The sequence below is a fragment of the Marmota marmota genome, unplaced genomic scaffold (assembly GCF_001458135.2).
Source record: "Marmota marmota marmota unplaced genomic scaffold, marMar, whole genome shotgun sequence".
NCBI classification, from domain to species: Eukaryota; Metazoa; Chordata; class Mammalia; order Rodentia; family Sciuridae; genus Marmota; species Marmota marmota.
Window position 1 is genome coordinate 5117742 of NW_025999862.1, and position 18403 is coordinate 5136144.

At 37.9% G+C, this 18403-nt stretch overlaps 1 protein-coding gene across 3 annotated transcripts in view; it reads left to right on the forward strand.

Annotated features, from left to right (window-relative positions):
• Window positions 1-18403, forward strand: part of Ctnna3 (catenin alpha 3) — a 1666222-nt gene that overhangs the window by 79023 nt on the left and 1568796 nt on the right. For all 3 annotated transcript variants that reach the window (XM_048810157.1, XM_048810163.1, XM_048810171.1), the window contains exon 3: window positions 1415-1607. In XM_048810157.1, coding sequence (XP_048666114.1) covers window positions 1415-1607 — 193 coding nt within the window. The remainder of the gene's footprint in view (window positions 1-1414; window positions 1608-18403) is intronic.

Here is an 18403-nt window from a genome sequence, read left to right on the forward strand (position 1 = left end):
TATATATATATATATATATATATATATATATATATATATATATATATATAAAATTTGATAATTTTGAGACAATTTTTTGCTTTTCCTATTTTTGACTGCTTTATCTAGACTTTGTTTTTTCCAGTTGCAGCTTTTTAAATTAATTAATTAATTAATTTTATAGTAGAATGCATTTTGACATACAGTACATAAATGGAGCACAGCTTCTTATTCCTCAGGCTTTACATGCTTCAGAGTCACTCCCCTAATTTAATCATACATGTATATAGGGTAATAATGTCTGACTCTTTCTACTATCCTTCCCATCCCCACAGCCCTACCTTTCCCCTCACTCCCCTCTACACAAACCAAAGTTCCTTCATTCTTCCACATCTCCCCACCCCAGTATGGATCAGCATCCACTTATCAGAGAAGACATTCAGCCTTTGTTTTTTTGGGATTGTGCCACAGTCTGGCTGGGCACAATCAGGAGCCACTTGTCAAAAGAAACTAACTTTATTTTTAGAACCACACACGCCAAACAAAACAGCCTCTCAGGAAAAACCCTCAGAGCCTCAACTGCCACCACCGGCTTTCCACAAGCCTCTCTCTCCCACACAAGCTTCTCTCCACCTCCCACAATCCTCCTGCTCTTGAGGCTGATTGGCTGGGTCACGTGGGCGGAGCCAAAAAAGTCCCCCAATGAGCAGCTCCGTGGTCTGAAAGGGCAGGGAAACAGCCCAATGAGCATCACCGCAGAGGAGCCAATCAGCTAGATGTTGCTGGGGCTGCTGTGAGCCAATCATCAGCCGGCAGCTGGAAGTTTGCTGGGGCCCCTTCGGCTGTGGCTCTCAACAGGATTGGCTTATTTCACTTAGCATGATATTATCTAGTTCCATCTATTTACCTGCAAATGCCATAATTTCATTCTTCTTTAAGACTGAGTAATATTCCATTGTGTATATATACCATATTTTCTTCATCCATTTATCTGTTGAAGGGCATCTAGGTTGGTTCCATAGTTGAGCTATTGTGAATTGAGCTGCTCTAAACATTGGTGTGGCTGTGTCTCTGTAGTATGCTGATTTTAAGTCCTTTGGATGGAGGAGTGGGGTAGCTGGGTCAAATGGTGGATTCATTCTGTTTTCTGAGGTTAGATGCAGTTTTTAATTAAAACCACACACATACATACACACAGTCATCTCAAGCATTCTTTCAATAGTAAAATTGAAGAGATTCAATATCTATGGCTCTCTCTTCCATTGTATCTTTAGGTGATTATGCTCCTTAGGTGCCATGACTTGATGTCTGGGAATGTACCCAGAGTACTAGGAATGAATCACTGTACTATGAAATACTTTTCTTTTCGGTTATAATATCTCAAGGCTGTTTTCACAGATTGTCTCACGAGTTACTTGTATTTTTCCAATTTCAGGTTACCACACTTGTAAATTGTCCCCAGAATCCTTCCAACAGGAAAAAAGGACGTTCAAAAAGAGCCAGAGTCCTCCTAGCTTCTGTAGAGGAAGCAACTTGGAATTTATTAGACAAGGGAGAGAAGATTGCCCAGGAAGCCACTGTTTTAAAGGAAGAGCTTACCGCTGCACTCCAGGAAATTCGCAAAGAAAGTAAGTGTTCTAGTCCTGGTCAGGAGCAAACTGCATATCCCTAGGATTTTATTTACTGACTTAGATTTGTGAGTGTTTTGTTTTTGTTGGCTTGAGTTTATTAGTCTTTCACAGAGCTGTGAAGAGCTAGCTGTGGGAGGCAGAGGGGCTCATTAGACAGCTCCAAGGCTTAGTGTCCCAGTCCTGGTTCTTCTCCTTAGTTTTCAGTCCCTGCAGACAACTTTCCCCCACAACCATACAATAACTTATCCATAATAAACGAAGAGGAGAGTAATGAAGCTGAAGACATATTTGCCCATACATAAATAAATTATAAAGCCTTTTATAAACAGGAGATAGAAGCTTCAGATATGAATGTTTCAGAATGACATTTTTAAATTTTTCAGTTCTCTGGAGGGTTAGGTTTACTAAACTTTAAAAAAAATACTTTGACTAAACTAGGAATAACCCATGTTCCAACTTAATTAATATTAGTTAATAAAGGCATTTATTCAAACTTTTCATATCGTGTGATAGATAATATAATAATTTTTCTCATGATTGTAATCCTCTACTGACAGATTTTAAAATGGTTATTATTGGTGCATTATAATTATACATAACAGTAGAATTCACTGTGACATATTCATACATGCATATAACATAATTTGATCAATTTCATTTTGTAGTACCTTTTGCTTGCTTCTCCTTTTCCTGTTTCCTATCTCCATCCCCTATTCTACTGGTCTCCCTTCTATTCTTCCTTCTCCTCTTCTTCCTCCTCTTCCTCACTCCCTTCTCTATTACTTCCCTCTCTCCTCCTCCTCCTCCTCCTCCTCCTCCTAAGTAGTGCATTGTAACTATACATAAAAGTAGGGTTCACTGTAGTACATGGAGACATTGATATAGCATGTTCTGGTCAATTTTATTCCCCAGTACCTCTCTCTGCCCTCCTCTTCTCCCCACTCAATCCCCTTCTTCTATTCTATTAGTCTCCCTTCTATTTTTGTGAGATGCCTCCCTCTCTAGCTTTCACATATAAGAGAAAACATCTGACCCTTGACTTTCTGAGTCTGACTTACTTCACTTAGCATGATATTCTCTAGTTCCATCTACATACCAGTGAATAACATAGCTTCGTTCTTCTGTATGGTTGAGTAAAGCTCCATTGTGTATGTATACCACATTTTCTTTATCAGTTGATGGACCCTTAGGCTGATTCTAAATTGAGTATTGTGAATTGCTCTAATATAAACATTGGTACGTATGTATCACCATAGTATGCTGATTTTAGGTCTTTTGGATAAATACCAAGGGGTAGAATAGGTGGGTCATATTGTGGCTCCATACCTAGTCTTTTGAGGAATCTCCCTGCTTACATCCATGTAGTTGTACTAACTTACAGTCCCACCAACAATGAGACTGTTGCTGCCCTCTGTATCCTCACCAGCATTTATTTATGTTCTTGGTGATTGCCATTCTAACTGGAGTGAGATGAAATATCACATGTCATTATAGTTTTGTGTGTGTGTTACTGGGGATTGAACCCAAGGGTGCGTGCAGTATCACTGAGCCACACCCCTTTATTTTGAGACACAGTCTTGCTAAGTTACAGAGGTTGGCCTCAAACTTGTGATCTTCCTTCCTCCGCCTTCAGAATATCTCGGATTATAGGCATATAATCTACCTATTATAGGCATATAATCTACCTATCTAATGCTACCACTCTCAGTTCCTCAGCATAGTTTTTTTTCCCCTCAGTGTAATTTTGATTTTTATTTTCCTGAATGCTAAGGATATTGAACATTTTTTTCCATATATTTGTTGGATATTTGTATTTCTTCTTTTGAGAAACGTCTATTTTGTTCACTTATTGATTGGGTTATTCATTTTTTGATGGAAAGTTTTTATTTTTTTATATATTCTGGATATTAATTCTCTGTTGAAAGAGTAGCTGGGAAAGATTTTTTTCCCATTCTGTAGGCAGTCTCTTCACACTCTTAACTATATCTTTACTGTGTGGAAGTTTTTAAATTTGACACCATCCTACTTACTAATTCCTGGTTTTATTTCTTGAGCTTTAGGAATATTATTAAGGAGGTCAATGCCTATGGCAATATGTTGGAGTGTTGACTGTATGTTTTCTTCTAGCAGTTGCAAATTTTCTGGTTCAATTCTTAGGTGCCACATTGAGTATTGTGACTTTTATGCAGGATGAGAGAGATCTACTTTTATTCTTCTACATATAGATATCCAGTTTTCCTAGCATAAAGGGTATTTTTTTGGCTGGGTGCAGTGTGCATACATGCATACACATGTGTGTATACATATGATATATGTAATCATTTGTTATTTACTTAGTGCTTGTATCTGTAAAGCAACTGTAGTTTCTTTATCCATTCACCTGTTGACAGAAACTTTATATTGTTTGCTTCCTTATCTTGGTTATTATAAATATTATTACAATGAACATGGATCCTATGATAGTTCTATTTTTTATTTCTGTAAAAGCCTCCATACAGTTTTTTCATAAAAGGTTAACCTTGTTATATACTTTATGCATGATTTATAATTTATAAGAAATTTTCAGACAACTTATAGAAAATATAATATGTGAAATAATTTGAAAGAAATTTGTCATTCTTCCTTGCTTCCTACTGTCTCAGACTCATTTTTTCTTGTTTTCTATCACAATCTTAGTCACCTAGTTTAGACTTTTTTTTATTCTATTCTCCCTTCCAATTATTTTCTCAGTTTAACTAATTTTTATTGCCTTTGTGTCTCCTTGTTTCTCCTTCTCCATTTCTACCTTTGCTTTCTGAATTTAGCATTACTGCATTAGTCTTGCTCCAAAATGAGTTAAATATGAAAATATGTTTATTTTTTGTTCTTGTTTCAAATTATTTTTAGTAGCTATTGGAGAATCAGGGGGGCAATCTTTCTGACAGTTTTAACAGTAAAACCTCACTCCCAAAGCATTTAATGATTTTGCTTCCACCATTCTCTTTCATTCTATTTCCTGGTACAGACCCATATTAAACTTTCCTTTAAATAAGAACTTGAAGTACCTTGAATGGTCCGTGTTGCTTTATGCACCTGTTACCATATATTCCTTTCACTTGGGTTACTCTTCTCATTCAGTCAATTGTTACACATCTAGCAAAGCTCAGCCCAGGTCATCTTTTCTGGGAAGTGCTTTCTGACCCCTACATGTTGATTTAGATGATCCTTTTCGGTGCCCTCACAGACCTTTTGCACAGGACTAAACACCCCATAGAGCAAAAATTAATTTGCTTGTTTAGTATATCCAGGTTCTTTGTTCCTTGAGGGTAGTAGGTACCATGTCTCATTTAATTTACAACACTTGACACATAACCAATATTTAGTTAATGTTTGTTAAATAAATTTTAAAAATCAAAGCATCATTTTATCATTTTATATTATAAAATTTTATAATGTTTTTATGACAAATTACTTCTTTTAATTATGGTTTATTTGTTGGATCTTTGGTAAGGAATATGAGCCTTATTCTGATACTGTTTTTCTCTGAAAATGTGATATATTTGACAGCATAGTTTCCATATACTGTCTGATAATAAACATGTAAGACATTAGTCATTTTTAGAAGGGAAAAAATAATTGCCACGATGGTATTTGCTTTCATTTTTAAAATAGGTCAACCTTTTTAGTCCATAAAAGTAAATTGTTTTAAAAATAAATCTTCAGCGAAGTCTGGATTCTAGGAATATGTAGTAAATTCTTCTTCATGTTCAGTTATAATATATGAAATACATATACATGTCATATGCTGCATATATAACAGATACATTTGGTTAAAGATCACCAAGTGCTTTATACTCTAATTCTTTTGACAAACTGCCAAATTGAACTGCTGCCACTTCAGTGTGGGAGGAAAGCAGTGAAATGGAATATGGTTCTGGAATTTGAGGAATGGCCAGTGCTTATTCTATGGAAAGCAGAGATAGTGACAGTGAGAACATTGTTCCCAAAAACTTCCAAGGAATTTCAGCTCAGTGGTGGAGCTGAAGTTTTAGGAGAATGGATTCTAATCCAATTAACTCTGTATGATCCTAGAAACATGTTTTAAATATTCTCCTGTTCTCTGTTTTCAAAAAGCTTTTTTTTTCCCAGTGGCATAATGTGAAGGACTTAATGAAAGCAACAAATAAGTTTAAAGCATTTAGAAAAGTAAAAAGATATTGGAAGTAAAGGATAGTTTTATTTATTTATTTATTGACATTTTCAAGAAGGATTTTTGAAACCAATATAGAAATTTTCTCCTTCTAATAAAAGCATAGTGTAATTTACATGGCCCTACTAGAAGATTCTGTTTTTTTTTTTTTGGGGGGGGGTTGTTGTTTTATTGCCTTTAGTTGTATACTTGAAGTATAATATTTGCTTTAAACTCCTCATATTTACACTTATCAGAGTCACCTGGATTTTATTTCTATTGAGTGATTTTTTTTCCTTGACTGTGGGTCACATTTCGTCATTTCTTAGTATGACTAGTAATGTTTGATTATACATTTAACAGTATGAAAAGTAGAAAAATCAGAATGAATTTTGAAAGGTAGGTCTATTTCTGGCTAGCCTCTACTCCTAGGAGTAGTAATTAAGAAGTTCCAGTTAAAATCATTGGGTATTTATTAGATGTTCTCTCTAGGCAGACCCAGAACTGTAATTTAATTTCCCGAAGAAATATTTAAAATTATTTGCTGAACTTCTCATTCTCTGAGCTGCTACATTCTTTTGATTTTCTGTTGTTCAGTGTCTCAATCATTTGGATTTTCATAGTTATAGACAAATAGTCAACTGTAGGTAGATTTAGGATTTAATGTCAAAAACAAAGTATAAAAACTTAGTAAAAAATATGGGTGAATACTTTTTAGGCTTTCAGGGCAGAATGAGATTTATTAAACATGAAAAAATACTATAAAAAGACTGATAGATTTTATTATATCAAAAATATCAAGATTAAGAACTATTTTTACATAAAAATTTGTAAAATAAAGACACAGTGTAGATATTGGGATTAATAACAACAACATATAGAGAACTTTCACACCTCAGAAAAGCAAAATGATTCAAAGGAAAATGGATATGAAAATAATTTTATAGATTAATAAACAAAACTACTAATAAAAATATAAAGAGATATTTGACCTATTTGATATAAGTATGTAAATGAGGTACAATTTTATGCAATTTAATTGGCAAAAATTAACAAGTATGACAATATCATATGTTAGATTTTTGGAGCAACAGATCTTTTATACGTTGCTCTTAAGAATGTATATTGGTTTCACTACTTTGAAAAACAATTTTGGTATGCAACTTTTGTCAAATTCCAGAGTTCCATGTATGTATGGACATAATTCTGGACTCATATCAATTACATTTCTAGTGTTGGTGTGTAGAAATGCAATTGACTTTTTGAGGTTTGTATTTGTTGAGTTGTTATCTCTAAAACAAAGCATTCAAATGGTAATTTTAAAAACAAGGAAACATTTTGAAATACGCAAGTACACATGGCCTGTTTCTTTGGGGTCCCATAGGATGGTAAAGCCCATGGTATTATATTTGGTTTATGTGACAAAAAAATTTTGCAAAAGTGATGTAAAACAATATGTGGCACTTGCTATTCATACACAAAATTGCAAAGAATAGAGAAGTATAACAAAGAATAAACATACATTATTATCATAAACATTTAGGAATAGATGCTATTCTCAGTTCTCAAATTCTAAACAGGATAGTTTTTCCTAATGTATAAAAATATATAAAAAATATAGTGATACATATTTGTGTTTGCTGAGATAATTCCATTTCAAGATGTTTATTACATAAGATGTTTCAGAATAAATTCTAGAAACAAATAGTAAACAAAGACATTTTAGTTTTGCTCTTGTGAAAAAATATAATGATATGGGTGTAGCACTAATCTTAAAGTCTTGTCAGTCAAATTTAAAATTGTAGAGAAAACTGATGGAAATATACTTTAAATGTGAGTTAGTAGATAGAATTGTAGATTTGAATTACAACTGAAAAAGACATTCTCTTGTATTTTTATTAATTTCTTGATGAAAACAAAAAGAATAGAATAAAATTAGTGCAATATTAAATAATTAAAAACTAGTTTAGTGTTTGTTTTAATCTCAAATAACATATAGGTTTAGTATGAGAGAAAAGGATTGTAGAAAGGAACTAATTAGTCATTATGTCACTGAGTATCATTAGGAGGGAGAGAAAAGGATTACAAAAGAATATATACTTAGACATTTAATGCCTTTCTCCTATTCATTTGCAAACTTTTGTTGATTGTCTACTCTTTACTTATTTTGGTTAAACATTTGGTACTGCTTTGGGCCCTAATAATATGAAAATAAATACAGTCTATTTCTCCCCATGTATACTCAGAGTCTACAGGGAGAAATAGATTGTAAATAGCTATAATAATGTCTGATAAATGGCATTATAATGGTATGTCCAAAGGGCTGAAGAAACACACATGAAAGAACAATAAAAATAGTATGTTTATAAATTTCTTCAATTTTCCATTTTTTTTTAAATTTTTTATTGTTCGCTGTTCAAAATATTACATAGTTCTTGATATATCATATTTCACGCTTTGATTCAAGTGGGTTATGAGCTCCCATTTTTACCCCACATACAGATTGCAGAATTACATCAGTTACACATCCATTGATTTACATATTGCCATACTAGTGTCTGTTGTGTTCTGCTGCCTTTCCTATCCTCTACTATCCCCCCTCCCCTCCCCTCCCCTCCCCTCTTCTCTCTCTGCCCCCTCTACTGACATTCATTTGTCCCCCTTGTATTATTTTTCCCTTTCCCCTCACTTCCTCTTGTATGTACTTTTGTATAACTCTGAGGGTCTCCTTCCATTTCCATGCAATTTCCCTTCTCTCTCCCTTTCCCTCCCACCTCTCATCCCTGTTAAATGTTAATCTTCTTCTCCTGCTCTTCGTCCCTACTCTGTTCTTAGTTACTCTCCTTATATCAAAGAAGACATTTGGCATTTGTTTTTTAGGGATTGGCTAGCTTCACTTAGCATAATCTGCTCTAATGCCATCCATTTCCCTGTAAATTCTATGATTTTGTCATTTTTTAATGCAGAGTAATACTCCATTGTGTATAAATGCCACATTTTTTTTATCCATTCGTCTATTGAAGGGCATCTAGGTTGGTTCCACAGTCTTGCTATTGTGAATTGTGCTGCTATGAACATCGATGTAGCAGTGTCCCTGTAGCATGCTCTTTTTAGGTCTTTAGGGAATAGACCAAGAAGGGGAATAGCTGGGTCAAATGGTGGCTCCATTCCCAGCTTTCCAAGAAATCTCCATACTGCTTTCCAAATTGGCTGCACCAATTTGCAGTCCCACCAGCAATGTACAAGTGTACCCTTTTCCCCACATCCTCGCCAGCACTTGTTGTTGTTTGACTTCATAATGGCTGCCAATCTTACTGGAGTGAGATGGTATCTTAGGGTGGTTTTGATTTGCATTTCTCTGACAGCTAGAGATGGTGAGCATTTTTTCATGTACTTGTTGATTGACTGTATGTCCTCCTCTGAGAAGTGTCTGTTCAGGTCCTTGGCCCATTTGTTGATTGGGTTGTTTGTTCTCTTATTGTCTAATTTTTTGAGTTCTTTGTATACTCTGGATATTAGGGCTCTATCTGAAGTGTGAGGAGTAAAGATTTGTTCCCAGGGTGTAGGCTCCCTATTTACCTCTCTTATTGTTTCTTTTGCTGAGAAAAAACTTTTTAGTTTGAGTAAGTCCCATTTGTTGATTCTAGTTATTAACTTTTGTGCTATGGGTGTCCTATTGAGGAATTTGGAGCCCGACCCCACAGTATGTAGATCGTAGCCAACTTTTTCTTCTATCAGACGGCGTGTCTCTGATTTGATATCAAGCTCCTTGATCCATTTTGAATTAACTTTTGTGCATGGCGAGAGAAAGGGATTCAGTTTCATTTTGTTGCATATGGATTTCCAGTTTTCCCAGCACCATTTGTTGAAGATGCTATCCTTCCTCCATTGCATGCTTTTAGCCCCTTTATCAAATATAAGATAGTTGTAGTTTTGTGGATTGGTTTCTGTGTCCTCTATTCTGTACCATTGGTCCACCCGCCTGTTTTGGTACCAGTACCATGCTGTTTTTGTTACTATTGCTCTGTAGTATAGTTTGAAGTCTGGTATCGCTATACCGCCTGATTCACACTTCCTGCTTAGCATTGTTTTTGCTATTCTGGGTCTTTTATTTTTCCATATGAATTTCATGATTGCTTTCTCTATTTCTACAAGAAATGCCGTTGGGATTTTGATTGGCATTGCATTAAACCTATAGAGAACTTTTGGTAATATCGCCATTTTGATGATGTTAGTTCTGCCTATCCATGAACAGGGTATATTTTTCCATCTTCTAAGATCTTCTTCTATTTCTCTCTTTAGGGTTCTGTAGTTTTCATTGTATAAGTCTTTCACCTCTTTTGTTAGGTTGATTCCCAAGTATTTTATTTTTTTTGAAGATATTGTGAATGGAGTGGTTGTCCTCATTTCCATTTCAGAGGATTTGTCGCTGATATACAGGAATGCCTTTGATTTATGCGTGTTGATTTTATATCCTGCCACTTTGCTGAATTCATTTATTAGCTCTAATAGTTTCTTTGTAGAGCCTTTTGGGTCTGCTAGGTATAGAATCATATCATCTGCAAATAGTGATAATTTAAGTTCTTCTTTTCCTATTTTGATGCCTTTAATTTCTTTCGTCTGTCTAATTGCTCTGGCCAGTGTTTCGAGAACTATGTTGAACAGAAGTGGAGAGAGAGGGCATCCCTGTCTTGTTCCAGATTTTAGAGGGAATGCCTTCAGTTTTTCTCCATTCAGAATGATGCTAGCCTGAGGCTTAGCATAGATTGCTTTTACAATATTGAGGTATGTTCCTGTTATCCCTAGTTTTTCTAGAGTTTTGAACATAAAGGGATGCTGTACTTTGTCGAATGCTTTTTCCGCATCTATCGAGATGATCATATGGTTCTTATTTTTAAGTCTATTGATGTGGTGAATAACATTTATTGATTTCCGTATATTGAACCAGCCTTGCATCCCAGGGATGAATCCTACTTGATCATGGTGCACAATTTTTTTGATATGTTTTTGTATCCGATTCGCCAGAATTTTATTGAGGATTTTTGCATCTAGGTTCATTAGAGATATTGGTCTGTAGTTTTCTTTCTTTGAAGTGTCTTTGTCTGGTTTAGGTATCAGGGTGATGTTGGCCTCGTAGAATGAATTTGGAAGTTCTCCCTCTTTTTCTATTTCCTGAAGTAGCTTGAAAAGTATTGGTATTAGTTCCTCTTTAAAGGTTTTGTAAAACTCTGCTGTATACCCATCCGGTCCTGGGCTTTTCTTAGTTGGTAGTCTTTTGATGGTTTCTTCTATTTCCTCAATTGATATTGGTCTGTTTAGGTTGTCTATATCCTCCTGACTCAATCTGGGCAGATCATATGACTTAAGAAATTTATCTATGCCTTCACTATCTTCTAATTTATTGGAGTATAAGGATTCAAAATAGTTTTTGATTATCTTCTGTATTTCTGAAGTGTCTGTTGTGATATTGCCTTTTTCATCCCGTATGCTAGTAATTTGAGTTCTCTCTCTTCTTCTCTTCGCTAGCATCGCTAAGGGTCTGTCGATTTTGTTTATTTTTTCAAAGAACCAACTTTTAGTTTTGTCAATTTTTTCAATTGTTTCTTTTGTTTCGATTTCATTAATTTCAGCTCTGATTTTAATTATTTCTTGCCTTCTACTTCTTTTGCTGTTGTTTTGCTCTTCTTTTTCAAGGATTTTGAGATGAAGTATGAGATCATTTATTTGTTGGTTTTTTCTTTTTTTAAGGAATGAACTCCAAGCAATGAATTTTCCTCTTAGAACTGCTTTCAATGTGTCCCATAGATTCCGATATGTTGTGTCTGTGTTTTCATTTATCTCTAAGAATTTTTTAATTTCCTCCTTGATGTCTTCTATAACCCATTGATCATTCAGTAACCTATTGTTCATTCTCCAAGTGATGTATGCTTTTTCCTTCCTTCTTTTATCGTTGATTTTCAGTTTCATTCCATTATGATCAGATAAGATGCATGGTATTATCTCTACTCCTTTATATTGTCTAAGAGTTGCCCTGTGACATAATATATGATCTATTTTTGAGAAGGATCCATGTGCTGCTGAGAAAAAAGTGTAACTGCTTGATGTTGGGTGGTATACTCTATATATGTCAATTAGGTCTAGGTTATTAATAGTGTTATTGAGTTCTATAGTTTCCTTATTCAACTTTTGTTTGGAAGATCTGTCCAGTGGCGAGAGAGGTGTGTTGAAGTCTCCCATGATTATGGTATGGTGGTCTATTAGACTCTTGAACTTGAGAAGAGTTTGTTTGACGAACATAGCTGCACCATTGTTTGGGGCATAAATATTTATGATTGTTATGTCTTGTTGGTGTATGGTTCCCTTAAGCAGTATGTAGTGTCCCTCTTTATCCCTTTTGATTAACTTTGGCTTGAAATCTATTTTATTTGATATGAGTATGGACACTCCTGCTTGTTTCCGAAGTCCATATGAGTGATATGATTTTTCCCAACCTTTCACCTTCAGCCTATGTATGTCTTTTCCTATCAAATGCGTCTCCTGTAGGCAGCATATTGTTGGGTCTTGTTTTGTGATCCATTCTACTAGCCTGTGTCTCTTAATTGGTGAGTTTAAGCCATTAACATTTAGGGTTATTATTGAGATATGGGTTGTTCTTCCAGCCATATTTGTTTATTTCTGTTACTAAACATGGTTTGTTTTCCTCTTTGATTATTTCCCCCCCCTTTACTGTCCTACCTCCCACTGTTGGTTTTCATTGTTATTTTCCATTTCCTCTTCCTGTAATGCTTTGGCGAGGATGTTTTGAAGAGATGGTTTTCTAGCTGCGAATTCTTTAAACTTTTGTTTATCGTGGAAGGTTTTAATTTCATCTTCCATCCTGAAGCTTAATTTCGCTGGATACACAATTCTTGGTTGGAACCCATTTTCTTTCAGTGTTTGAAATATGTTATTCCAGGATCTTCTAGCTTTCAGAGTCTGTGTTGAAAGATCAGCTGTTATCCTGATTGGCTTACCCCTAAATGTAATCTGCTTCCTTTCTCTTGTAGCTTTTAAAATTCTCTCCTTATTCTGTATGTTGGGCATCTTCATTATAATGTGTCTAGGTGTGGATCTCTTATGATTTTGCACATTCGGCGTCCTGTAGGCTTCTAGGATTTGGGATTCTGTCTCATTCTTCAAGTCTGGGAAGTTTTCTCGTATTATTTCATTGAATAGACTGCTCATTCCTTTGGTTTGGAGCTCTGTACCTTCCTGTATCCCAATGACTCTTAAGTTTGGTCTCTTAATGTTATCCCATATTTCTTGGATGTTCTGCTCATGGTTTCTTAACAGTCTTGCTGAGCTGTCTATGTTCTTTTCCAGTTGAAATACTTTGTCTTCATTGTCTGATGTTCTATCTTCTAAGTGTTCTACTCTGCTGGTAGTATTCTCCATTGAGTTTTTAAGTTGGTTTATTGCTTCCTGCATTTCTAGGATTTCTGTTTGTTTGTTTTTTATAACCTCTATCTCCCTGTATAGTTGATCCTTTGCTTCCTGGATTTGTTTGCGTAATTCATTGTCGAAGTGATCTTTCATTGTCTGATTTTGCTGTTTAATGTCTTCCTTGATACTCCAGATCATCTGAAGCATGTATATCCTGAATTCTTTATCTGACATTCCATCTGCTGCAGCTGTTACCTCTTCTAAAGTTGCGTTGACCTGCATTGCTTGTGGTCCTTTCTTTCCTTGTCTTTTCATACTGCTTGCGTATCTTTCCTGCAGGCGCGGGCGGCGGCTCTGCTCTCTCCTTATTCCAATTGGGGTGTCGTGGCTACCACGCCGGCAGGTCACTGGGCCTGTTCTGGGCGCTGGCGGCGGCTCTGTTCTGCCCCTACTCCAATTGGGGTGACGAGTGTACCACGCCGGCAGGCCACCGGGCCTGATCCGCCGGTCGGTTGCAGGTTTGCCTACCCTGCAGGCGCGGGCGGCGGCTCTACTCTGCCCCTACTCCAAATGGGGTGACGTGTCTGTCGTACCGGCAGGCCACTGGGCCTGTCCCGCTGGTCGGTCGCAGATCTGCCCACCTTTCGGGCACGGGTGGAGGCTCTGCTCTGCCCCTACTCCAATTGGGGTGTCGTGACTACCCCGCCTGCAGGACGCTGGGCCTGTTCCTGGCACGGGCGGCGACTCTGCTCTGCCCCTACTCCAATTAGGGTGGTGTGTGTACCACGCCGGCAGGCTCCTGGGCCTGATCCGCCGGTCTGTTGCAGGTCTGCCTACCTTGGAGGCGCGGGCGGCGGATCTGCCCTGCCCCTCCTACCACGCCTGCGGACCCCTGGGCCTGATCTGCAGGTTGGTCACAGGTCTGCTCACCCTGCGGGCACGGGTGGCGGTTCCGCTCCGCCCCCACTCCAATTGGGGTCACGTGACCACCACACCGGCAGGGCCTGATCCGGGCGTGGGAGAAGGATCTGCTCTGCCCCTACTCCAGTTGGGGTGACGTGTGTACCACACTGGCAGGCCACTGGGCCTGACCCGCCAGGCTGTCACAGGTCTGTTTACCTTGCAAGCGCGAACGGCGGCTCTGCCCTGCCCCTCCTACCACGCCCATGTACCACTGGGTCGCGGGTCTGCCCACCTTGCGGGTGCGGGTGGCGGCTCCGCTCCGCCCCCTCTCCAATTGGGGTCACGCGGTCACCACGCTGGCGAGCCGCTGGGCCTGCTCCGGGCGCTGGTGGCTGCCCGGCTCCTCCCCTCTGGCTCGACGACAAATTGAGGAGACTCGGGTGTCTGTGCCTCACCCCCCCTACCAGGAGACCAACTGTTTATGTCGCCGCTGGTATTGATGAAGTTCTCTCCTCCACCGCTTTCTGATGACATCAGATCTCTGCCATGTTGGTATCCTATGCGATGGCAGCATTCGTTCCCCTTGCCGGGCAACCAAACAACGGGTGAGTCCTGACCGGCCCTCAGCAGGACCCGGACCGAGAAGCAGTTTCCGCGGGCTCCTAGCCCCGGGCCAGGGAAGTTCCGGGAGCCGGAACTCGGCCGCTCCGTGCTCGGTGTAAGCTCCTATAAGAGTAGGCTCCAAGAAGCAGTCCCCGCGGGCTCAGTTCCGGGAGCCGGAATTCGGCTGCTTAGTGCTTGCTGTATGCTCTGATAGGAGCAGGGTCCAAGAAGCAGCCTCCACAGGCTCCGCAGCCCTGGGCCAGGGTGATTCCGGGAGCCGGAACTTGGCTGCCCCGCACTCGGTGTTCGCTCCGATAAGATCAGGTTCTAAGATGCACCCAGGCACTGAACCCTAGCAATCTGTCTGCAAGCCGCAGGCGAATGGCAGCCTGAAATTACCTGTTCTATGGCTGAATGAGCTGCGGTCAGTCGAAAACAGGGATGGTGACGTCAGCTTTCCAACATGGTGGCTGCTGGCCTCCTCTGTGGTCTGACCGGTGTGGAGAACCGAGATGGACCGCTTCCTTCCCCCGTCTCGAACCCAGAATTCAGCCCTGAGTACGGTGCTTGCACGGTTGGCAGAAACTGCAGCGCTGTATCCCTGCGTCGCTATCTCCTCGTTTCTCAGCGCGCGCTGCAGACTCTAGCCGCGGGGCGATTTGCTGAATAAGCAGTGTTACCCTCCGTGCGACAAACCTCTTGCGTTTGAGTCCCCATAGCCGATCCTCGTGCGATGGAAATCCTTCCTCCAGGTTCCGGAGCACCCAACTATTGCTGGAAATTCCTAACAAGATAGCCTTTAGCCGTCCTGACTTGTCATACTCCCACACAGTGAAGCAGCACACGGGGGCAATGCACTCCCCTCGCCGCCATCTTAATATATATCTTTAATTCACTCATAGTGTATGTATTTGTGGGGTACAGTGTGTCATTTCAGTACATGTACACAAAATTTCATAATCAGATCATAGGGGCCAATTTATAACCTCAGAATATATAATTTCTTTATGTTGGGAACATTTAAAAATCTTGTTAGCTATTCTGAAATATTCAATTAATTGAATTAATTATTGTCAACCCTAGCTATAATGTGCAATAAATCTTTGGAGATTATTCTTCCTATCCACCTCTATTCCTGTACTGGAGATATATTTCCCATTTATCCCTCTATCTGTATTTCCATAGTTTTTCATCTCCATGATTTCATCTCAGTTTTGAGACATTTTTGCCCAGAAAGAATGAGGAATTAAGATTTGTCATCATCCATACTAGTCAGAGAAAAACAATTCTAGAAACAATTATTCTTGGAAAAACAATATCCTGGAAGTTTAATTAATCTTTCTTTCAGTATAAAAGGATGCTTGCTTATATAATAAGTGCCATTATGAAATTTCCTATATTGAACCCTTAAAATATTACCTATTGCCTCCCCAGTTATTCAATGCATTTTTTGGTGTGTGTGTGAGGGAGTAAATTGTGTCCTAGGGAACTAGAGGTTTTTAAATTTATTTATTTATAATTATTATTTTTAATTATTATTGTCTATTTTGGATCATCTTTATTGAAAAATGTATGAAACTCAGCTGTATTAAATATTTATTTATAAAAGAAAACTGGCAGTTCAATTTTAGTTAAATGCTCCTAAGTAACAGGTCAACTTCATCCATTTTGCTCAACAATACTGCAGTTAGGACTTAGATAAAATATTTGGTATTTACCACTAATTACTCATAGTCTATGTATGGTTTTAAAATCAACAGCTGTTGCCGGCATTATTTTCATTTATTGGTATGTTGACTTTTTGTGCAGTTAACTGTGATTATATCTCAAGAGTGTTCTTAGATAAACATTGTCACAAATACAATAGTCTTTCCAAGTAAGTACTGTATATTTCAGGAGTGCAGTTCATTTTTCATTTGAAAGGGAATGATCAACTTTTGTTCTAACACATTTTAACTTGCATTCATGATGTCTTGTTGCTGGTAGAATGCTTATATGGAAACACTTCCATTGAAGACTGATGAGCTCATTAGCTACATTGCTTGTAAACTATTAATTGCTGAAAAATACTCAACATGGTATTCCTCTGTGTTCACTTGAAAAATCTGCAACTGGCTTTTCTAATAATGCATTTAATATTCTTAGCAAGCTTTTTGCTTCACTGTTGCCAATTATGGAGTATGTGGGCAGTTGAGAAGTACTTAATGTGTATGTGCAGCCATCCAATTTTAGTCACTTGATATACTGGACCTATGACATGTAGGCAGGCTGATTTGAAAAATAACTGTAATGCCAATTTTGAAAGTATGAGAAATTCTGTAAGCCATGTACTATTTACTTTGATGTATAATCCAAAGACAGGAGCAAAAATTTAATGCATGTTAACAGATTGATTTGTAAGTGATGAGTCCCAGAAACTAAAAAATGACCTAAAATCTCAGCTAGAAAGAATCTGAAATCAAAGGATGATGCATGCACTAGCTATGATTTTGCTCTCCTCTATGGCTATAGAGATGGTATACTCTGTGTGCAAAGGTAAAAGAGTAGGTATAATGCTGACATTGATTTAAAGTTTTTGTTCACACAAAATAAGTTTGAACATTATTGTTGTATGGCACAATCTAGCATTACAGAGTACATTAAGCTATTGGCAATGTCTTAGGGTCAGGAATAAAAACTAAGAATTCCTTTCTTTTCATTTATGTTTTCAGTTCAGAGGAAGTGGTGTTCCTTTTTATTCTTTAAAGTTAAATTTTCTAATGATTACTTGCATCCTAGCTCATTTCTTCTCTCTTGAGAAACTATTTTACAGTTATCATTTTTTCCCCTCTAATGTGTTTGTTCATCTTGCTTTTTACTGGTTCTTTCTTCACGCATATTAGCTTTACCCTACCTGATGATTGGCAAAATTCCAATTCCTTTTCGTTTACTCTCATCTTAAACTCTTAACTATGTTTTATCTTGTCTGTTCTACCTCTTGGCCTATTTATTGTTTAACCAATTATTTTCACACAATTTTTAAAAATTTATTTTTTTAAAAAAATTTATGGGTTGGGCCAATCAACAAATGGGCCAAGGACATGAACAGACACTTCTCAGAGGAGGACATACAATCAATCAACAAGTACATGAAAAAATGCTCACCATCTCTAGCAGTCAGAGAAATGCAAATCAAAACCACCCTAAGATACCATCTCACTCCAGTTAGATTGGCAGCCATTATGAAGTCAAACAACAACAAGTGCTGGCGAGGATGTGGGGAAAAGGGTACACTTGTACATTGCTGGTGGGACTGCAAATTGGTGCAGCCAATTTGGAAAGCAGTATGGAGATTTCTTGGAAAGCTGGGAATGGAGCCACCATTTTACCCAGCTATTCCCCTTCTTGGTCTGTTCCCTAAAGACCTAAAAAGAGCATGCTACAGGGACACTGCTACATCGATGTTCATAGCAGCACAATTCACAATAGCAAGACTGTGGAACCAACCTAGATGCCCTTCAATAGATGAATGGATAAAAAAAATGTGGCATTTATACACAATGGAGTATTACTCTGCATTAAAAAATGACAAAATCATAGAATTTACAGGGAAATGGATGGCATTAGAGCAGATTATGCTAAGTGAAGCTAGCCAATCCCTAAAAAACAAATGCCAAATGTCTTCTTTGATATAAGGAGAGTAACTAAGAACAGAGTA